The 18,459-nt window shown below is 59.7% G+C and overlaps 5 protein-coding genes and 2 pseudogenes across 5 annotated transcripts in view; 4 read left to right on the forward strand and 3 right to left on the reverse strand.

Moving 5' to 3' along the window:
* The window catches only part of ACA1_033710, a 34,878-nt pseudogene extending 30,968 nt beyond the window's left edge, over window positions 1-3,910 (reverse strand).
* A 503-nt stretch (window positions 3,911-4,413) lies between these two features.
* On the forward strand, window positions 4,414-5,587 carry ACA1_033720 (uncharacterized protein; the record flags this gene model as incomplete). The annotated part of the gene is made up of 5 exons (XM_004334187.1): window positions 4,414-4,654; window positions 4,875-4,909; window positions 5,011-5,186; window positions 5,283-5,332; window positions 5,436-5,587. 5 exons carry the CDS (start codon window positions 4,414-4,416, stop codon window positions 5,585-5,587), a joined length of 654 nt encoding a protein of 217 aa, XP_004334235.1.
* Window positions 5,588-5,895: 308 nt separating this feature from the next.
* ACA1_033730 (transmembrane protein 56, putative) lies at window positions 5,896-7,171 on the forward strand (the record flags this gene model as incomplete). Its single annotated transcript, XM_004334188.1, has 4 exons — window positions 5,896-6,247; window positions 6,347-6,468; window positions 6,712-6,784; window positions 6,867-7,171. 4 exons carry the CDS (start codon window positions 5,896-5,898, stop codon window positions 7,169-7,171), a joined length of 852 nt encoding a protein of 283 aa, XP_004334236.1.
* Window positions 7,172-7,365: 194 nt separating this feature from the next.
* Window positions 7,366-7,880, reverse strand: ACA1_033740 (uncharacterized protein; the record flags this gene model as incomplete). The annotated part of the gene is made up of 2 exons (XM_004334189.1): window positions 7,366-7,372; window positions 7,570-7,880. The coding sequence occupies 2 exons, from the start codon at window positions 7,878-7,880 to the stop codon at window positions 7,366-7,368; spliced, it is 318 nt and encodes a 105-aa protein (XP_004334237.1).
* Window positions 7,881-8,291: 411 nt separating this feature from the next.
* On the reverse strand, window positions 8,292-13,134 carry ACA1_033750 (annotated as a pseudogene).
* Window positions 13,135-14,104: 970 nt separating this feature from the next.
* Window positions 14,105-16,596, forward strand: ACA1_033760 (cytochrome p450 superfamily protein; the record flags this gene model as incomplete). Its single annotated transcript, XM_004334190.1, has 12 exons — window positions 14,105-14,176; window positions 14,476-14,588; window positions 14,688-14,778; window positions 14,876-14,952; window positions 15,031-15,173; window positions 15,255-15,376; window positions 15,453-15,564; window positions 15,648-15,699; window positions 15,773-15,984; window positions 16,071-16,234; window positions 16,350-16,479; window positions 16,553-16,596. 12 exons carry the CDS (start codon window positions 14,105-14,107, stop codon window positions 16,594-16,596), a joined length of 1,332 nt encoding a protein of 443 aa, XP_004334238.1.
* A 472-nt stretch (window positions 16,597-17,068) lies between these two features.
* ACA1_033770 (MYC binding protein 2, putative) overlaps window positions 17,069-18,459 on the forward strand; it is a gene marked incomplete at both ends in the record, with an annotated part of 4,390 nt that continues 2,999 nt past the window's right edge. Inside the window, 2 exons of the mRNA XM_004334191.1 lie at window positions 17,069-18,133; window positions 18,278-18,439. Coding sequence (XP_004334239.1) covers window positions 17,069-18,133; window positions 18,278-18,439 — 1,227 coding nt within the window. The remainder of the gene's footprint in view (window positions 18,134-18,277; window positions 18,440-18,459) is intronic.

The raw sequence follows: 18,459 nt of genomic DNA on the forward strand, positions 1-18,459 counted from the left end.
AAACATGCATGTGTGTTGTTAGTCATAAAGGCAAATATGTGGGTGTGTGTGTAGGACGTCAAGGAACGAACCTGATCCGGTGGAAATGATGTTGAGCTGGCCGGAGAAGACGATGTTCTGGAAGGTGGTGAGGCTGCCACCCGAACACGTGGTGTTGGGCAGGATCACGCCGAGGCTGCTCACGCTGAGCACGCCAGAGCTGATGGCGACGGTGGCGCCGAGGCTCTGGATGGACGACAGCGAGCTGAGGTAGACCTGGCCGCCGGCGACGATGGTCTGGCCCAGCATGTTGACCTGCGACACGATCGTCGTGCTGCCGCCCGTGAACGACAAGGTGCCGTTGCCCTGGAGCACGCTGCCCTGGTCGAGGCTGGTGGTGCCCGCCGTAAATTCCAGCGCGGAGCGCACGGTGAAGGTGCCCGTCGACGAGCCACCACCGCTGAGAGACAAGGTGCCGGCGAAGGCGTTGACGGTTCCCGTGTTGCTGTGGTCAACACGCACCCCCGGAGAAAGTCAGGCATTGCTTGACAACGACGACGAATAATTAAGAAGTGGGAGAGGGTGGTAATGAACCTGAGCACGGCGGCGATGACGGAGATGTCGGTGCTGTTGACCTTGGTCAAGGTGCCGGTGTTGACGATGGTCCACGCCGAGCCCAGAAGGTTACCGTCGGTGATGAGGCTGATGGTGGCGTTGTTGGAGTTACGGATCTGCGCAGCGCCCGATCCCGTCAGCGTGCCGGACACCGTGAGGTAGCCGTAGTTGTTGAACTGGTGGCCGTTGGAGATCGTCGAGCCGGCGCCCGTGACCACGGTGTTGTAGGCAACGATCGTGCCACCGCCCAAGTTGCCGCCTGTCGTATGGTAGTGCGGTAAATTCAATAAAAGATGGCAAGATGAGCTGACGTAAGAGGTCCTCATTTGGGAGGGTTAAGGAGTAGGGACCACGCACCTTGCCAACGGAAGGTGCCGGTGACAGTGGTGAGACCAGAGCCGGAGAGCACGGCGCCCGAGGCCATGGTGAAGCCGGCGTTGAGGTTGAGACGAATGCCAGCCTTGACCGAGATGCCGGCCTGCATGAAGAGATCACCGGGAATCGTGACGTCGGCGTTGAAGAAGTGGGTGCCGCCGGTGATGTTGAGCGCGTCGGGGAAGCGCATGGCGGTGTTGAGCACCAGGCTGCCGCCGAGGAGCGAGGTGTCGGGCAGCTGCACGGAGAGCGCGTTCACGGTGAGCGTGCCGGTGCCCTGCACGATGAGCTTCGAGCCGAGTGACGCGATCGACGCCGAGGCAGCGAGCGTGTGGCTGCCGCCCTGGACCGTGGTGACGCCGAGCACGTTGTAGCTGGCGCTGATGGTCGAGGTACCAGCGCTGAAGTTCACCGAACCCGCACCCGCGATGGACGAACCGGCATTGAACTGGGCGTTGCCGCCGGCGATCTGCAGCGCAGCCGGGGACGCTACGTTGACGGGACCGCTGAAGACACCACCGCCCTGCAGGGACAGGACACCGTTGGCGACGTTGATGGTGCCCGTACTGGTGAAGGCCGGTGCGAGCGACACCGTGATGGCGTCGGGGAGGACCATGGATCCCACGTTGTTCAGCGACCAGCTCGAGCCCGAGAGCAGCGCGCCCGTCTGCAGCACCATGGTGCCGGAGTTCTTGAACGTCGCCGAGCCGCTGCCGGCCAAGGCGCCGGAGATGGTGCAGTTGCCGTTCGAGTTAAGGTTACCGCCGGTGATCATCGAGCTGCGCACGATCGTGAACGACTGCTGCACGTCGATCCTGGTCACGGAGATGGTGCTGCCGCCGAGCGTGAGGTCGTTGACGAAGGTGGCGATACCGCTTCCGGTGAACACGCCGCCGTTGAGGCTGTTGTTGAAGCCCGTGGCCTGAAAGACGTTGCTGATGGTGATCGTGCCGCCCGTCTGGCTGAACGAGTCCGTGACCTGGACGGTGCCGGCGAGCGTGAGCGCACCGCCGGCGACGCTGAGCTTGCTCAGAGTCAACGAGTCCGCCGAGCCGAACAGGTTGAGCTGGGCTGAAGCGCCCGATACGAGGACTTGCGAGCCGAGTTTGGTGATCGACGTGCCGATGCCGATGTTGAGCGGCGCAGACACCACCGCCAAACCGGCGTTGTCCAGCTGAGAGTATCTGTTGTTCGAGAAGACCGAGACAGAGACAGATTAGAACGGGAACGCATGTGAGGGGAGGAGTGGGGGTGGTCGACGTACTGGTAGTATACATTGCCTCCGGTGTAGTACATCGTTCCGCTGCTCACCACGTTGGCGCCCACGTTGACGGTGTGTGTGGCCACGCCGGCAAAATTGATCGCTCCCGTAGTCGCGATGGTGATAGGCGCCCACGAGTCGCTGCCGCCGGAAACGGTGAGGTTGCCCTGGAGGATGTTGAGCTTGCCCCTGTGGCTCATGTAGGCCGACACACGGGCCACGCTGCTCGTGCTGGGAAGCGAGATGTTGAGCGTGCCGTTGTTGGCAAAGAGGGCCGTCGTGCTCGCCGAGCTGAGATCGACCGCGTTGGTGATCACGAACTCGCTCTGCGTGTTGGAAGAAGAAAAAATGAGAAAGGAGAGTCCAACGAGGAGCGAGATGTGCGCAGTGGGAGGAGTGCGGTAAGAAAGTGTACCGCCGGAGAGTTCATGAAGGTTGAGCTGGCGCTCAAGACCAGGTTACCGTTCTTCCACAGGCCACCGCCGTTGGCGCTGAGGGTGCTGCCGGTGCCGAGAGTGCGGCCGGGGCAGGTGGTGCAGTCCAGTGTGAGAAGACCGTTGATGTTGGTAGTGCTGGTCACGCTCAGCTGACCGCCGCCCCACAAGAGAGGGCCATTGACCTGTACGCCAGCGTGGTGGAGGTGGTCTCAGGGTGAGTAACGCGAGTTTTATTTCGGGCGGGTTGTGGGGGTTGTGGGGGGGGGTTGGGGGCGTACAATGAGCTGGCCAGGGCCGTAGATGTTCGACGCAGCAGTACCATTGTAGATCAACGATGCCACAATCAACGAGCAGGGCCTGTTCACAGATTGAGCGCCGTCGAGTGTATTAGATTTTTCAATTGAAACGAATCGAGCGCGCAATTCAAATTCAGATCGAGGCTGAACTTTGATTGCTCTGCGCTGGTGGGGCACGTACGCGGTGATGCGGAGGCCGCCGGCAGTGATCGTGAGCGACTTGGCTTCGAGGCTCGCTCCGTTGATGTCGATTGTGACTCCGGTGGTGGCGAGGAGAACATCGTCGTCGGCAGTGGGCGCGGTGCCTGTGTTCCAGTTGGAGTTTTCGGTCCAGGCTCCCAGGTTGGGCCCTTGCCAGGTGACCGTGGCCGCCGCTGCCGGCTGCTGGGCCGCGATGGCCAAGACCACGATCAGACACGCCAAGAGTACGTGACCGAACTGTTGTGCGCGACCTGTATGATACGAACCACCGGTCGAGAACAAGTCACTGTGAGCTTGTACACCAGTTGAGCCGATGGCGGAACAAGTTCACGATCACAACATTAAACGTGAACATACACACGCCATCGCGATATAGTACATATGAATTTCAGGTAAAGTGCCACTGGCATGTGATCACCGTTTTCATACATACGGTATTAGGTGAAGGGATCAAAAAAGCGGGAAAAGGCAAAGAAACCCCACACGGCGAATAAAAGCTGCGCTGGCGCGATTGGAGGGAATGCGGTAGCCCATAATTGAAATAAAAGGCCATCTCCTGGGCACCGGTTGGCGTGCTCGCCAGGGAAAGATGTTGCACCCGTCGGGCGGGACAACGAGACGGAGAAGAAAGGGAGGGGAGGTGGAGACAAGAAGGACCACGGAAAAGAACTGATCGTGTGCTATGGTGAAATGATAGAAGAAGAAAAAGAAGAAAAATATGAATGGATGGTGGGTTGCGTACCCATCTTGATGGAGCTGTTTTCACTACGCTTGAACGCACTAGAAGCTGGCGGGATGGTTTCCAGTGGACTCGGTTGGTAGTACAACTACGGCCAAGGGGGTAACTTTGGTCGTAGCAGCTCGCGATGGTGGCGGCGGGGGTGGTATGAACCGTAGGCCGCGAAAGTTTGAACAAAGAACCGTAGTACGTCGCCTCGGCTTTTTGGGCGTGTTCGCCGTCGCGAAGGCCGAGCTTACTCCGGAATCGACGCCCATTGGCCATATCTCTCGGTGTTAAGAAAAACGCACCAACCGCGCAACTTTCATTTGGCTGCGCCAATGGGCGATAGGGAGATAATTTTATTGTGAACACACAACGGGAGCACAACAGCCAGAACATTTTTTCCCACCTCGCGGACGGTTGGTTTCCAACCTACTCCAGTTCCTACGTCTCTCTTGTGCCTTGCGGCTTGTTCTGCTTTTCAAACTGGCCTTGGACACACATCGAACCTTGATCACCACCATCGTCATGAGGGCGGCCACAAAATTTATCAGCTCGGCTCTTCTTTTGGCGCTCGCACTGGCGGTGGGGACTGCCTGGGCCGACACGGAACCACGGCAGTACTTCACCGCGTCCCTCACCATCACTACCACCCAAGACGAAATTGAAAACCGGCCCGACACCACATCCTCCGGCGTCCTCTACTACGACTCGACCTACCCCGGCGTCCGCTTTGAGGCGCACACCACCCCCGACCGCGCCGGCGATGGTATCCCCTCCCACAACCCTCTTACTTCCCCCCTCCCCCCGTTGTACCCAACATCCATCGCGCACTCCCGTACTACCCGCGGGATCCAAGCACAAAATTAACAGGGCCATGGTTGGTCGGGCTTGTGTTTTGTAAATACCCGCACTGAGCGTTCTGCTGAACTTTTGATGTGTGTGTGTGGTGCGCTAATCCGTGCTAACCCCCCCCCCGCAAACAACAGACCCTGACTGGGTTCACATATGGAACTACAAAGCGGTGCGTTCATTTGGGCAGCTTCCCTTTCTTCTCACACCCGTGGCTGTCTGCCTCACACTCCTTTCTCAACAACCATCGCACTGCTATGTTCGATACTACAGGGAACCAAGTACATCTTGTTGAAGGAGAGGGGAGGTGTGGAATGCCTCAACCAGACCGGCACGACCGCGTTGCAGAAGATTGTGTGTCCCACCTATCAGTCCTGCGGCACCTACTGCCAACAGGACTGCATGTCTTACAGCTGCGCCTCCACCTACACGTCAGTCACTCGCCGCACGTACACGTCTTCCACTCTCTTTGATGTGTTGACGTTCTCCTTCTTCATTGTCGCTGGCTACTGACTCAGGCCTCCACCATTGGTATGCGCACACAGGTGCTACTACAATGGCGACGGGACTGTGGCGAGGATAGACTTTGAAGACGGTAAGCGACTGCAGCTCCCACTTCCTTGCAACTCTCTCCACGAGTCGTGGGTGGGTTGTTGCTCACCACACGCACTCACTTCATGCTGCGCGTGGCCATGCAGGCAATTACTACTACTCCAACTGGAACTACTACTGGAACCGCCAACGGCTCACAACGTGGACCTTGTCCAACTACGACCTCACTAAACCCTCATCCGCCCTCTTTGGCCCTGGCTTCCCGTGCGCGCCCAGCGGCATCTCGGATTCCGTGTAGTGTAAAACCGTCTCAAATCGGACCAATTTTGATGATGATGATGATGTGTTGCGGCTTACCCCCAGCGTTTTATCGTAGAGTAAAATCAGATCTCAGCGAATCTATGTGGTGCACCAATTCACTTCTTTGATGGCCCATCAATTAACGGCAAGCGCCGAAAGATGTGGTTTTTCGCGCGGGGACGGCAACGTGATCACTCCTTTTTCCTTCACCTTGGTTTCCTTCATCTTTTCCTGGCCTGCTCTTCTGCGTTGGACTTTGTCGTTGCGGGTGGTCCACCAGACGACCTCCACCACAACAACAACGCCATGGAGCACGCTGCTGCTGCAACAACTACGACGACGGCAGGGAACACGACGGCCCCCATCTACCACCAGGTCGCCGATGATGGCGTGTGCGGCTTCACGCCAGCCTCGGTCGGGCTCATGCTGGCGAGCGCCCTACTCTTCACGGTGGTCTACAACGCGAGCTCGTTCGTCTTCTTCAGGCTGAGCGCCACCTACCGCCACCTGCCGGCCAAGCTGCAGCTGCGATGGGACAACCGCGTAGCGTCGACCCTCCACGCGCTCATCATCGTGCCTGGCTGCCTTCACGCCTTCTTCTTCGCCTACGACACCCAGAACCTTACGCCCCACACGGCCATCCTCGGCTGCAACAGCGGTTCGCCCCCCCCCCCAAAATTCGAAGCTAATTCCGAATGCCGATTAGATGGAGATGAGATCCTGCAAGTGCTTTTTAATTGATCAATTGATGATGCAGAGGCGATGGTGTGGGCGTGTGTCAGTGCGGGCTACTTCACGTGGGACTCGCTAACCTACTTGCTCTACGTGGCGGCTCGCCGGACCGATGACGTCGAAGTGGGCGAGTTCGTCCATGCCTTCGTACCATTTCCCCCTCTTCTTCGTTCTTTTGGCCGGTGTGTTTGTGTGGGCTCTAACCTTTGAACAACAACGTTTGGGTGGGGCAGGTCTGTTGGCTCGCGTATCTCCTCACCATGGTACGACCACGCCGCTCCCTCATCATCATCAAGTTGCGTGTTGTGTGTGTGTGTGTGTGTACGCCAAGCCAAACACAATCACGTATTCACGCGCCCGCCCTTTCTTCCGCGCGGGTGTGCTGTGCAGAGCCCCTTTGTACAGTACTACGCCATGTTCTTCCTCGCCTACGAGCTCTCCACGCCCTTCGTCAACTTCCACTGTACGCCTCCCACTCGCGCTGTAACTCTACTGCAATCGAGAACTGAACTGTGTGTGGTGTGTGCGGTGTGATGAACGTAAAGGGTTCATGGACAAGTACCTGGTGCCCAACAGCAACCCGATCAAGCTGCTCAACGGCATCCTGCTGGTGGTGTGCTTCTTCCTGGCGCGCATCGCCTTCGGGTTCTACTACTCGTACGCCATCGTGCGCGACCTCTACATCGTGGCGGCCGACAACATCGCCGCCCACGGGCCGTGGTCGCTCAACGTGAGCGCTGTGACCATCTCGCTCATCATCCTCACCATGTGCGTCCTCAACAGCCACTGGTTCTTCCTCATCATCAGCTTCGTCCAGAAGAAGCCCCGGACCACCAAGAAGAAGGAGTAGTAGTGCCTCGGTACATTCTTTTCTATCCGAATAAATATTTAATTGTGTTATTTTTTATTGTTGTGTACGCACACCTTCGCGAGAGTGTTCTTCTTCGGCAGCCAGTGGTGGCCGTGGTGCTCTTTGGGTTGTGAGTGAGTGAGTGCGGTAGGTTGCCACACTACCCAGAGCCTCTCGAAGGAAGTGAAAGGGGCCTATCCCCTTTGCACACGGCACGCCGAACATGGCCGCCACAGCAGCGCGAGAGAGAGATAGAGACGCATATCTGTACACTGCACGGGGAGAGAGCACCGTAAGCAAAAAGTGGGATATGTGGTGCATAAGGGGGGGGGGGTTGAGAGCCTGACGCACCTTTGCAACGCACGAGTCGCGCATTCATTCGGTGGCCCCCGGCTTACGGGGTCACGGAAGCGGCGGGAGCCACTTTTTCTTCGTGGGTGGCGAGTGCACCGCTTTCGGAGGGCACCGAGGGGTCGGGGTCGTTGTCGGAGGAGGAGGGGAGGACCACCCACTCGTCGGACTGGCGCTCGTCGTGGTTGCCGCCGAGGTCGGCGGTGGCGGTGATGTCCATCTCGCCGGTGAGGGCGAAGGCCACGGTCAGGGCCTGCTGTGACTTGCCGCGCACCACGGGCACGTAGGCCAGAGCAACCAGCGTGGCCGCCACGACCACCACCCCCACCAGCATGGCCCATGTGCGCTTCGTCAACATGTTTGTGTTATGAGTGACTCTTTTGGTGGTGCAGGCGTGGGTGGTGTGGTTGTGTGTGTGTCGGTGCCAAAGTAAAGTCTGGTCTTGTGGTTTGGTGGCCGGCCTTTTGATAGTCAGCGAAGAGTGGTGCGGTGTCACGGTGGGCGAGATACACCAACGCACGGCAAGAAACTGGAAGAAACGCACGTTTTATTTCGGCCCGAAGAAAGTGGTCTGAATTGCCCATTGGTGGACCAGACCCATGAAATGCCGATCCGCACCATTTGGCGCCGAGTTCCGCCCATTGGAGATTATTGTGGCATAAACTCCCCTCTCGGTACTTTTCCCTCCCCAACGGCAGATTTCCAGCAGCTCAATCTCCAATTTATATTCGGCAAATAAAGTAAAGTACAGCGGGGCTCACGACGAAGCTCAGAGGGCCTCGTCTTGGAGCTCGCCGTTGAGGTACATGAGGACGTCGTCCATGGTGGGTCGCTTGTGCGGCTTCTGGTGCCAACACCGCCGCATGACCTCGGCGAACTTGGGCGGACAATCGGCGGGCACGGCCGGGCGCTTGCCCTGAAGGACATCCATCGCGACGCTCATCATGTTGCCCTCCTCGTAGGGCACACGCCTCGTCAGCACCTCCCACATCACCACTCCGAAGCTGTACACGTCCGCCTTCTCCGTGTGCCGCCCCTTAGTCTCCGCCTTCTCACCATCGCCGTCATCGTCGCCGTCGTCGTCGCCGGTCTTCTTGGCGAGCGTCGGGTCGAGTACCTCGGGCGCGGTCCACGATGGTGTGCCGCAGCGGGTCATGGTGCCGTTGTCCTGCTTGGCCGTGGCGAAGCCAAAGTCGCCCACCTTGACGCTCATGTTGTCGTCGACGAGCAGGTTCGATGACTTGATGTCGCGGTGCACGATGCCCTTGGAGTGGAGGAAGGCGATGCCCACGGCGGCGTCGCGCAGCATGGCCAGCCGCTTGCGCCACTTGAGGCCGACTGACGCGTTGGAAAGCAGCGCGCGCAGGCTGCCGCGCGGCACGAGCTCCATGACCAGCAGCAGGTTGCCGTCGGCCACGGAGAGGCCCATGAGCTTGACGATGCGCGGGTGGTCGATGCCCGACAGAATGGCGGCCTCCTTGCGCATCTTGCGCATGCCGTCGTCGTCCAGGCGGCTGTTGAAAAGCCGCTTGACCGCCACCTTGCGCCCGTGGTAGACGCCCTCCATCACCATGCCGAACGTGCCCTCGCCGATGCGGTCGCCGATCTCCACCGTGCGCGTGTTGATGATCCACGGACACATATTCGACGAACACACGCCGGCCTCGCGGTCGCGTCGCTCGTCCGCCTGGCTCCGCCGGCGGTGCTGCTCGTCGTCGTCACTGTCGTCGTCGTCGTCGCTGGAGTGGTGATCGTCGTCATCGTGGATGGCGCTGCCACCAGCGCTCTCCTCTTCGCCCTCACGCGCCATGATGAGGAGCGAGCCGTCCCTGCCGCGCGGGGCGAATACCACGCCGCTGGCGCCCGGCTGGCGGCTAAAGTGCTCGCGGAAGGCTGGCGAGCACACGACGGCTCGGGGTGCGCAGGCGGTGTTGAGCCGCAGCACGTCTTCGTAGTCCCGCGGCTCGTAGGTGGTCCGCGTGCGGTCCTCGGCCGGCGCCATGCTCAGCCCCGCGCGGAAGGCCACGCTCACCCGCGAGTGCTCCCCGAGCAGCGGGTGGGCGCCGCCGGCCTCCTGACTAGTATTGGACGCGATGTCGCCCTGCAGACCCAGCGCAAAGGCCGCCGCGGCCGAGGGTTTGCCAAAGGCCAGCATGAAGGTGCCGCCGCTGTGGAAGCTGGGCTGCGAAAAGACGTGGCCGCCGTGGAGGCCACCGTGGTGCCGCACCAACCGGCCGAACTGGTGGATGGCCCGGTCGGCGCCGGCCGGGTCGCGGCGCCACACGTCGTCGAACCGGGCCAGGTCGCACACGACGAAGCACACGTCACGCCGCGGTACGCCGGCACCATCGCCCCTGGCCCCGCCCGCGGCGCTGACGCCCCCAGTCCGGGCGAAGCCACCATAGTCGTCGCTCTTCGACGCCGTCGACGATGTGGCCGACGAGTGGGAGCTCTTGCTGCCGTGGGTGAGGGCGCCTCTAGCGGCCGCAGAGTAGGTGGTGCTACTGCTGGTGGCCGAACTGCCGTAGGTGCTCGACGAGAAGATGTTTCCGCTGCCGCTGCCGCTGCCGCCGCTGGCGGCGTTGCCGATCTTGACCAGCTCGTTCATGATGTCGAGGAAGACCGGCCGGACCGTGGTGTCGCGGTTCCAGCACATGACGGCCAGCTCGACGTAGAGCCGCTCGGCCTCGCTGAGGGCGTCCTGCCGCGGGAGCGCCGGGCGCAGGTCGTCGCGGATGACCGCCACCGCGATCTGCGGTGCGCTGTAGCCGTCGAAGGGCTTCTTGCGCGTGAGCACCTCCCACATGATCACGCCAAAGGCGTAGACGTCGGCCAGCACGAAGTCGGGGTCGGGCAGCTCCTGCAGCAGCTCGGGGGCCATCCACGGCACGCTGCCGGCCACCATGCCGTCCTTCTGGTTGTCGGCGGCCTTGCGGCGGATCGAGTCCTTGAAGACCGTGAGGCCGAAGTCGGCCACCTTGACGTTCCACTTGGCGTCGAGCAGCAGGTTGAGCGACTTGAGGTCGCGGTGCGCGATGCCCGAGGAGTGGAGGAAGTGCATGCCCTTGGCCGCCTGGTACATGAGCTTCAGCTTGAGTGGCAGCGGGATCTCGCTCACCAGCTCGTTGTGCAGCAACTGTGCACGGTCGTTAATGAAAATGAAAATGAAAATAAAAATGAGGATGAAAATGATGAAAATGAAAACGAAAAAGAAAGCAGCCAACAAGGCGCCGGCGCGAGGGTTGGGCTGGGCGAACGTACGTCGTAGAGCGAGCCGAGCGCCATGTACTCCATGACGATGCACATGAGAGGCGGTTTGGTCGAGGCGGCCATGAACAGGACGGTGTTGGGGTGCCGCAACCGGCTCATGATGGCGGTCTCCTCCTGGAACGACTTGCGCATGTCGCGCGTGATGTGTTCCGCGCTGATGGTCTTCACCGCCACCTCGGTGCCCTTCCACCGGCCTTTGTGCACCTCGCCGTACCCTGTGGATTATTGCACACGACACGCGACACAATGAGTGACTGCACTGAGTTGTTGTTGTTCAGTTGATGGGAAGGCAACTGTACCTCCGCGACCGAGAAGGTCCGTGATCTCGAGCTCCGCGAAGTCGATCATCCACTCCTGCTCCTGCGGCCGCTTGCGCATGGAGGCCAGCACGGCGGTAACGATGATCGCCAGCAGGAGTACACAGAGGCCGCCGACCGCCGCGCCCACGACGATGCCGGCGATGGCACCGCCGGTGAGCCCATCCGACGAGCCCGACGACGACGACTGCGCGTCGAGGCTGCACAGCGGGCCGGACGCGCCCGCGGCAGTGCACTGGCATATGCCCATCACGCACGCGCCGTTGCCGCTGCAGAGCTGGCCGTCTGGTGCGACGCAGGTGCGCAGGGTGAGGCTGGTCGCGTTGAGGCGACCTCCGTCGACGTTCGTGAGGGGCTTCTGGCCGAGCGAGGTGATCCAGATGGTGCCGCTGGTCTTGCCGGTGGACTTGAGGTTGGTCAGGTTGTCGCGGATCATCGTGTAGCCGTCGCCACCGATGCCGGAGAGCCACGAGAAGGAGACGATGAGGTACTCGCGGGCCTTGTCGATCGCTTCCCACACGCCGGGCGAGGTCACGATCTCGATGTGCACCACGCGCCAGCCGACCTGCTCGTGCGGGTTGTAGAGCACGCGCATGCCCGACACCTGCAGGAAGCGGCCGATGCCCTGGTTGATGTTGAGCGAGGTGTTGGTCACCAGCAGGAGCGAGTTCTCCATGGCCGACCACAGGTGGTCGCCACGCAGGTTGTAGGTCCGCAGCTCGCTGTTCTGGAACGGCAGGGCCGTGCGCAGAGCGCCGAGGGTGATGTTGCCGGCCGGGATCGCGGCGTACATGGAGCCGCCGTTGTACAGGCCCACCTGCGCGCCCGTCGTCTCGCGCAGCACGTCGGTCGACCAGGAGCCCAGCGTGCACTCGCCGAACATGCAGTTGTTCTCGAAGCCCAGCGGCACGGTGGTCGAGCCCACGATCAGGTCCGAAGCGTTGTCGACGACCACCTGGCGCACGAGTATGTCCTCCTGCATGTCGGTGTCGATGGGCGACGCGTCGTCCAGGAGTATGGGCGCGCCGCTCCACTCCTGATCACGCCCCAGTCGTCGAAGACCAGGTTGAGCCGCCCCAGGAACTTGCCGTTGTTGATGCCCGTGCCGACGACCAGCACCGGCTGCCAGGGCAGCTGGCGCACCGTGGGGTACGGCCCAGCCGACGGGCTCGAGGTGCCGGTGAGGTTCGTGCCGTAGAGCTCCGAGACGACGATGATGACGTCAATGCCGGGCACCTCCTCGAGGATGGCGTCGACCACGTTGGGGCCGCTCACGGAGGCCACGATCTTGTTGATGCCCTGGTTTTGCAGCTGAGCGACCACGCTGCGCAGGGCCGTGAGCTCCACGGTCGAGTTGATCAGGCCCGGGCTGCCGAACATGTCGTTGACCCCGACCGCCATGGTGCCCACGAAGGCCACGCGCGCGTTGGGCGCACCGCTCCCGTCGGCGTCGATGATGGCGTAGGGCTGGACCTGCGACCCGCCCCCGAGCTCGACGAAGCGCGTGTCGTTGTTGAGGTTGACGACGTTGGACGACACCAGCTGCGTCGTGGGGGCCAAAATGCGGGAGAAGTTGGCGACGGCCGTCACCAGCGACGCGAAGTCGTGCACCTCGAGCTTGACGGCGTCGTAGGCCATGGCCGAGTAGTAGGTGCCGATAATCTCCGAGCTGAAGGAGAGGTAGTAGAGCGAGCCCATTAGCGCGTTGCCGGCGTCGACTAGGACCACGTTGGCCCCCTCGTCCCGCACGGCCTTCACCACTCCGCTGCGCCGGGCCAACCCGCCGACACACGCCGAGCCGGCCGTGACGGGCTGGTAGTAGGGGGTCGTGTTGGTCGGCTTGCACGGGTTATTCCCGCTGTCCTGGGGCACCACGGCGCCGTAATTGTCCTGTGAATGTAGGAGCGTGACGTTGAAGTCCGCGCTGCACGGGCGGAGAAGGAGGGCGAGCAGCGCGAAGATGACCACGAACACACCCGCGAGACGAGCCGTCGCTGACGCAGGAGAGGTGCGCGGCTGGGCCATGTGGTGGCTTGCTTGGTGGCTAGCTGTGGTGTGGTGTGGGGGGAGGAAGCGAACGACGAAATGGTTGTGGCGGTGTCGACGCCGCCCCGTCCGACCTCATCATGATCACGGTGCGATAGCAGCAGGCGCTGGCGGCTATTCCTGACCACCATCATCTACACCAAAAAAGAGTGCGGGTAAGGCGGAGGCCAATCAGTGGACGCCCCGTGGTCTCAAACTAGTTCGGGCCAATCAGCGCAACATACCTGTGCCGCTTTTATGGGTCCCATCGCAAAGTGCAACCGTTGAGCGCTCTGAGTGGCTGGCCGGTTATGGTCAGAGGAGAGGGGAGCTCTGCGGCCTTGGCGCAAAGGCGCACGTTGAGGCCAACGACAGGCGCACCGTCACCGCCATGTTCGCCCTCCCCCCTCGGTGTCGCTGGGCCTTTGAGAAAGGTAGGGAAAATCAGATTTGCACACAAAGTTTTGAGGCAACAAGAGAGGGCACCACAACACTTTCGAGGACTGGCCAACGTCCTTGAATTAAGGCTCGTTATCCGATTTGTACAAACACCCACAAAAGAATTTGCGATTCTTTGCAAATCAAATCGAGCAATTGCGATTTGTACAAACACCCACAAAAGAATTTGCGATTCTTTGCAAATCAAATCGAGCAATTCTTGTGTACAATTTCGCTGTCAGTGCCGTATGCGGGTAGCGAGGGGGGGGGCAGTAACCTTGGTGCAGGTCCATGCGGGAGCACCGCGGGTTGGTGGCCGCCAGGCAGCACGCTGAGTGGTGAGCTATTTTGCTTCTTCTTTGGTATTCAAGTCACTGCAACATGGGCGGCAACCAATGGGCAACTCGGCGCTGACCCAAGCACAAAGCTCAGTGTGACTCCGGCCCCTCCGACGCCCGCATTCACTCTCTTTCTTCTCAGCTGCCACCAACACCGCTTCTTCCTAACCAACCTGTCCTGTATGGCCCTCACGATGCTCGTAGCCGCGGCTGTTGCTGCCTGCCTCCTTGTTTTCCTGCTGATGCTCAACCGCACCAGAGCCCAGGTAAGTCCCCTTCTCCTCGGTCTTCATCAAAGCAAGGTTGTACGAGGCTCACTCCCAAAGAAGAAGCAGGCCTCTTCTCTGCTAAGAGAGCCGCCCAACGCCACTGCAGGGCTGCCTGTCGTGGGACCGCTGATTGCGTTCTCCACCACCCCACGACAATTCCTTACTCACGCCTACAAGGAGGTACTCGCCCCCCCCCTCCCCTAGTACCCCATTCAGTTTGGGAGGGCTCATAAGTCCAGAGCCGTGTGTCCTTTGGCTAACCACACAGCCTAACCCTCGTTCTCCGACCATGGTAGCTGGGTCAAACGTTCACGTTGGACCTGCTGGTCTCGAAGATAACCGTCATCATGGGCCGCGAGGGAAGCAAGCAGTTCTTTGAGGTCCCTGACCAAGTGCTCGACTTCAATAAGTAAGTGCTTAGTTCCTCCATTTGAGGGCTGGGTTGTGTGTTATTCTGTGGTGTTTGCGAAGGGCTAACCACACACGTGCCGTTCCATTTCCCTAAAAGGGCCATCGCTGTTGTTGCGCAAAACGTGCTCGGCACGAAGGGCTTCGCCGACAGCGAGTGGCTCGCCAAGTCGCCCGGCTACGTGGCCCAGGTGGGTGGTCATGCCTAGCACCGGTGCACCAGTGATTACACGGAACAATTTACACTGACCCGAATCACATGCGTGTTGCTGTGGCTTGGGTCCTCAGGGCTTCATGCGTCACGACAAGCTCAACAACTACAGCCTGGTTATCCAGGAGGAGGTTACCAAGCACATGCAGCAGTGGTACGCCCAACCTACACTGACCACCTCTTCAATTGTATGTATCGAGGTGGCCTGATTCATCGCCATCAATCCCGCCAGGTTCAAGGAGGAGAAGGTGGACATCTTCGAGGTCATGTCGCACTTGGTCACGTGCATCAACATCCGGTGTATTCTGGGCGAAAAGGCCTACAAGGACCACGCCGACGAGATCTCCCGCATCTACTTCCAGCTGGAGAACAACGGTATGGACTCTCCGCTCTGCGCTTCAATACCACCATCACATATCTTCACGAATTGCTTGCGGCCTGGGTGACGCACTGCAGCCGTGAACACGTTTTCGATGATGTTTCCCAACCTGCCGAGTCCCACCAAGATCAAGAACGAGAAGGCCAGGGAAAGACTGGTCGAAATCATCACCAATCTTCTCACTTCGGACGAAGGAAAGGTACAGCTGCCTCGACCTCAGGTGCCTCCCGCCCGTGCGTGCGGCGCTCACTTCCTCGTTCTGTTACATTAAACAGGAGGCCAAGGACTACGTGGCCATGATCTACCAGAGCGAAGGCGACAACCATGCCATCATCAACTACGTCGTGCATGGCCTCGGCCTCATGTTCGGCGCTCACACCAACACTGGTACTATTGTGATCTTGTCCTGGTACCATTTTCACAGTTGGCCTATTCTGATCCTCTGTATCATTTGTGGCGTCGACGCTCAGCTGGCACGTTGGGCTGGGTCACTGCTGAATGGGCCAACGACAAGGCTCTGAGGTGCGACACAGAGGGTGACTTGTCATGTTATCCTCCATCACCGGTCACTCACGCCTGGTCGCGCTTTCTGCAGGGATAAGGCAAGGAAGGAGCAGGAGCAGCTCGCCGCCGAATTGGGCGAGGAGGCCGAGCAGATGTCGTCCAAGTTCATCTCCCAACTGAACTACATGGACGCCTGCATGAAGGAGAGCGTGCGCAAGTACAGCACGCTCCTGCTGGTCCGATTGGCCATGCAGGACGTCTGCTTCACCACTGCTGATGGCCAAGAGTTCCTCCTCCCCCAGGGTACGCTCCCGCACACCAGAGACTGACGTACAAGGAGAATGCAGGGTCGTGGAATGAACTCACGCTTTCTCTTTCTTCTTTTACAGGCCGCACAGTGGCATTTTCCCCATTCCTGACGCATTACAACGAGGAAATCTACCCGGACCCCTCCCGCTATGACCCCGAGAGGTTCACCGACCTCGAGAGGAAGCTATTCCTCACCAGCAACCGCCATTTCGTCCAGTTTGGTGCTGGTGTACACAAGTGCCCGGTACATCACATCCCTACATTCTCTCATCGCAATGATGATTGTGTGCCAGCGAGGAGAGGTGATGAGGTAAGGCATCAGTGGTTACTGACGGCGCTCTCATCATCTTGGCCATCAGGGCGAGCGGTTTGCCAATCTGGTCATCAAGTCCACGCTTTCCCTGGTTCTCCGTTCCAGCCAGTTTGAGCTCGTAGGCGCTGAACTCCAGCCGCCTGACTATCAGAAACAAGCTGGGACACCAAGCCCTGGTACGCACCATTTCTGTCCTATTGTGTTGGTTCTCTCTGACTCACCCTGCCTTCTTGCTACAACGCTTTGCAGTCGCTCCGATCTGGGTGCGATTCCGCCCTACCACTACCGTGTAAGTAGGTTTTGGTGTCGCTCTCATTTCGTCACGCCGCCACTGTCGTTTGCCAGAAGCCAAAACGAAAAATTAGAACTTTAAATTGTTGTTTGAGAGTTTCCGAAAAATTACAGCGAAATGGACAACGGCGGCAGAGTTGTACACTTTTCAACTTCAGGCCTGCTACACGACCGCAGCATTAAACGTTGCCGTGGGGCCGTTTGTCCTCACGCTTGCCTCTTGCCCCACCCCCAACTCGCAGCACCCATAAGGTCGTGAATCTGCAGGTACGTCTCTATATTACCCCCCCCCCGCTACTTGATGCTTTTTCATTTTTACTGTGCTACTTGGGATAGAGTCGGTGCGTACTACCTGGTTGATATTTTTTTTAAAAAATGACAAAATTGTTTTTACTTTTATTAATCTCATTGTCGTTTTGATTGTTCGGCCTTAGGTCGGCAGTCTGCTGTGGTGTGCGAAGGGTTGAGACACAAATGGGCAACGAGCACTCGAAGCCGCGCCTACGGCGGCGCTCTACGGTCGGCAGCAACGAGCACCAGGGCAAGCAGGCACGGCACCGGCAAAGGCGTCAACAGCACCGCGAAAGCGGTGCCCTGTTAGAGGAGGGCTGGGTCATCTTGGACAACGGCGGCAAAGGCCTCAACGACGGCAACGACAGCGTCATCATCAGCGTGGCCGCCCTGGAGCCTCTCGGTGGCGATGGCAGTGGTGCCGAGGAGAGCGAAGAGCACCGAGCCGAGCCGAGCCCGAACAAGGAGAAAGGAAAAGAAAAGGAGAAGGCCAAGGAGAATCGACGTTCTGGCGATGAAGGAGACGCCGGCGGTGTGGGACACAACGATGGCGACGACTTCATCGCTGTGGGAGGTGACGATGTGGGAAGCAACAGCGCGGCGGAGAGGAAGGCCAAGGAGCGGAAGGAGGGAGCCAAGGCGAAGAAAGGACACAAGAAAGGCAAGAAGAAAGAGCACAAAGAGCACAGAAAGGAAAAGAAGAGCAAGAAGGTGGTCACCACGACGCCGAGAGCGAGTCGCGATGTCGCCGCGGCAGATATCATGCCGGACCACCGCGGTGGCGTTGAGGGCGAGGTGCACAGAGAGTACGACGACCTCCCAGAGCTCGTGGCAGAGTTCGACGACAACGATGCCGACCGGCTTGGCGACGCTGCAGCGGTGTCTATTGAAGAGGAGAAGAAAGAAGAGCAGAAGAAGAAGAAGAAGAAGAAGGAAAAAGAAAAGGAGAAGGAACACGATGAGTTCGACATCGTGAGCGAAGAGGAAAAGAGGAGCGAAGAAGAGAAGGAGTCTGCAGGCTTGGAGCTACTCGTGCCCTCTCCTCTCGCGCCCGGCCAGCACGATCCCCTCGCGGCCACCGACGAAGACGACGAGCTAAAGAAGGGAGCCGAGAACATGGACGAATCCTTCATCGAACGCTACCTCGCTCAACTCGTCGAGCCGAGCCCGGACCGAGCCGCGAAGGAGGAACAGAAGGAGGAACGCGCCTGCCTCTCCTGTGACCGACACTTTCCCGCTTCTTCTCCGGTATGTGGACACGCTCCGCGTGTGCGTGTGTGCGGTGTTCCGTGTTCCACTGTGCGTGTGGCTTGGTGCGTGTGCGTGTGCGTGTGTTTGCCGATATGTTACTCACGCCAACTCCAAATGTGTGATCTTCGATGCGGGCATCAGGCGTTCTATCCGCTGGCGAATTGTGTGCATGCCTACTGTATAGATTGCCTCTACAATCACCTCGAGCAGCAGTTGATTCGCATGGAGGCGGAGAGGGACGACGAGCCGTGCGTCGGAAAGGCCAAGGAGCTCGAGGCCGACGTCGTCTCCGACGATTGGATGGTCGCCCCCAAGCAGCAACG

This window comes from Acanthamoeba castellanii (genome assembly GCF_000313135.1).
Source record: "Acanthamoeba castellanii str. Neff unplaced genomic scaffold scf7180000084559, whole genome shotgun sequence".
Lineage (NCBI taxonomy): Eukaryota > Discosea > Longamoebia > Acanthamoebidae > Acanthamoeba > Acanthamoeba castellanii.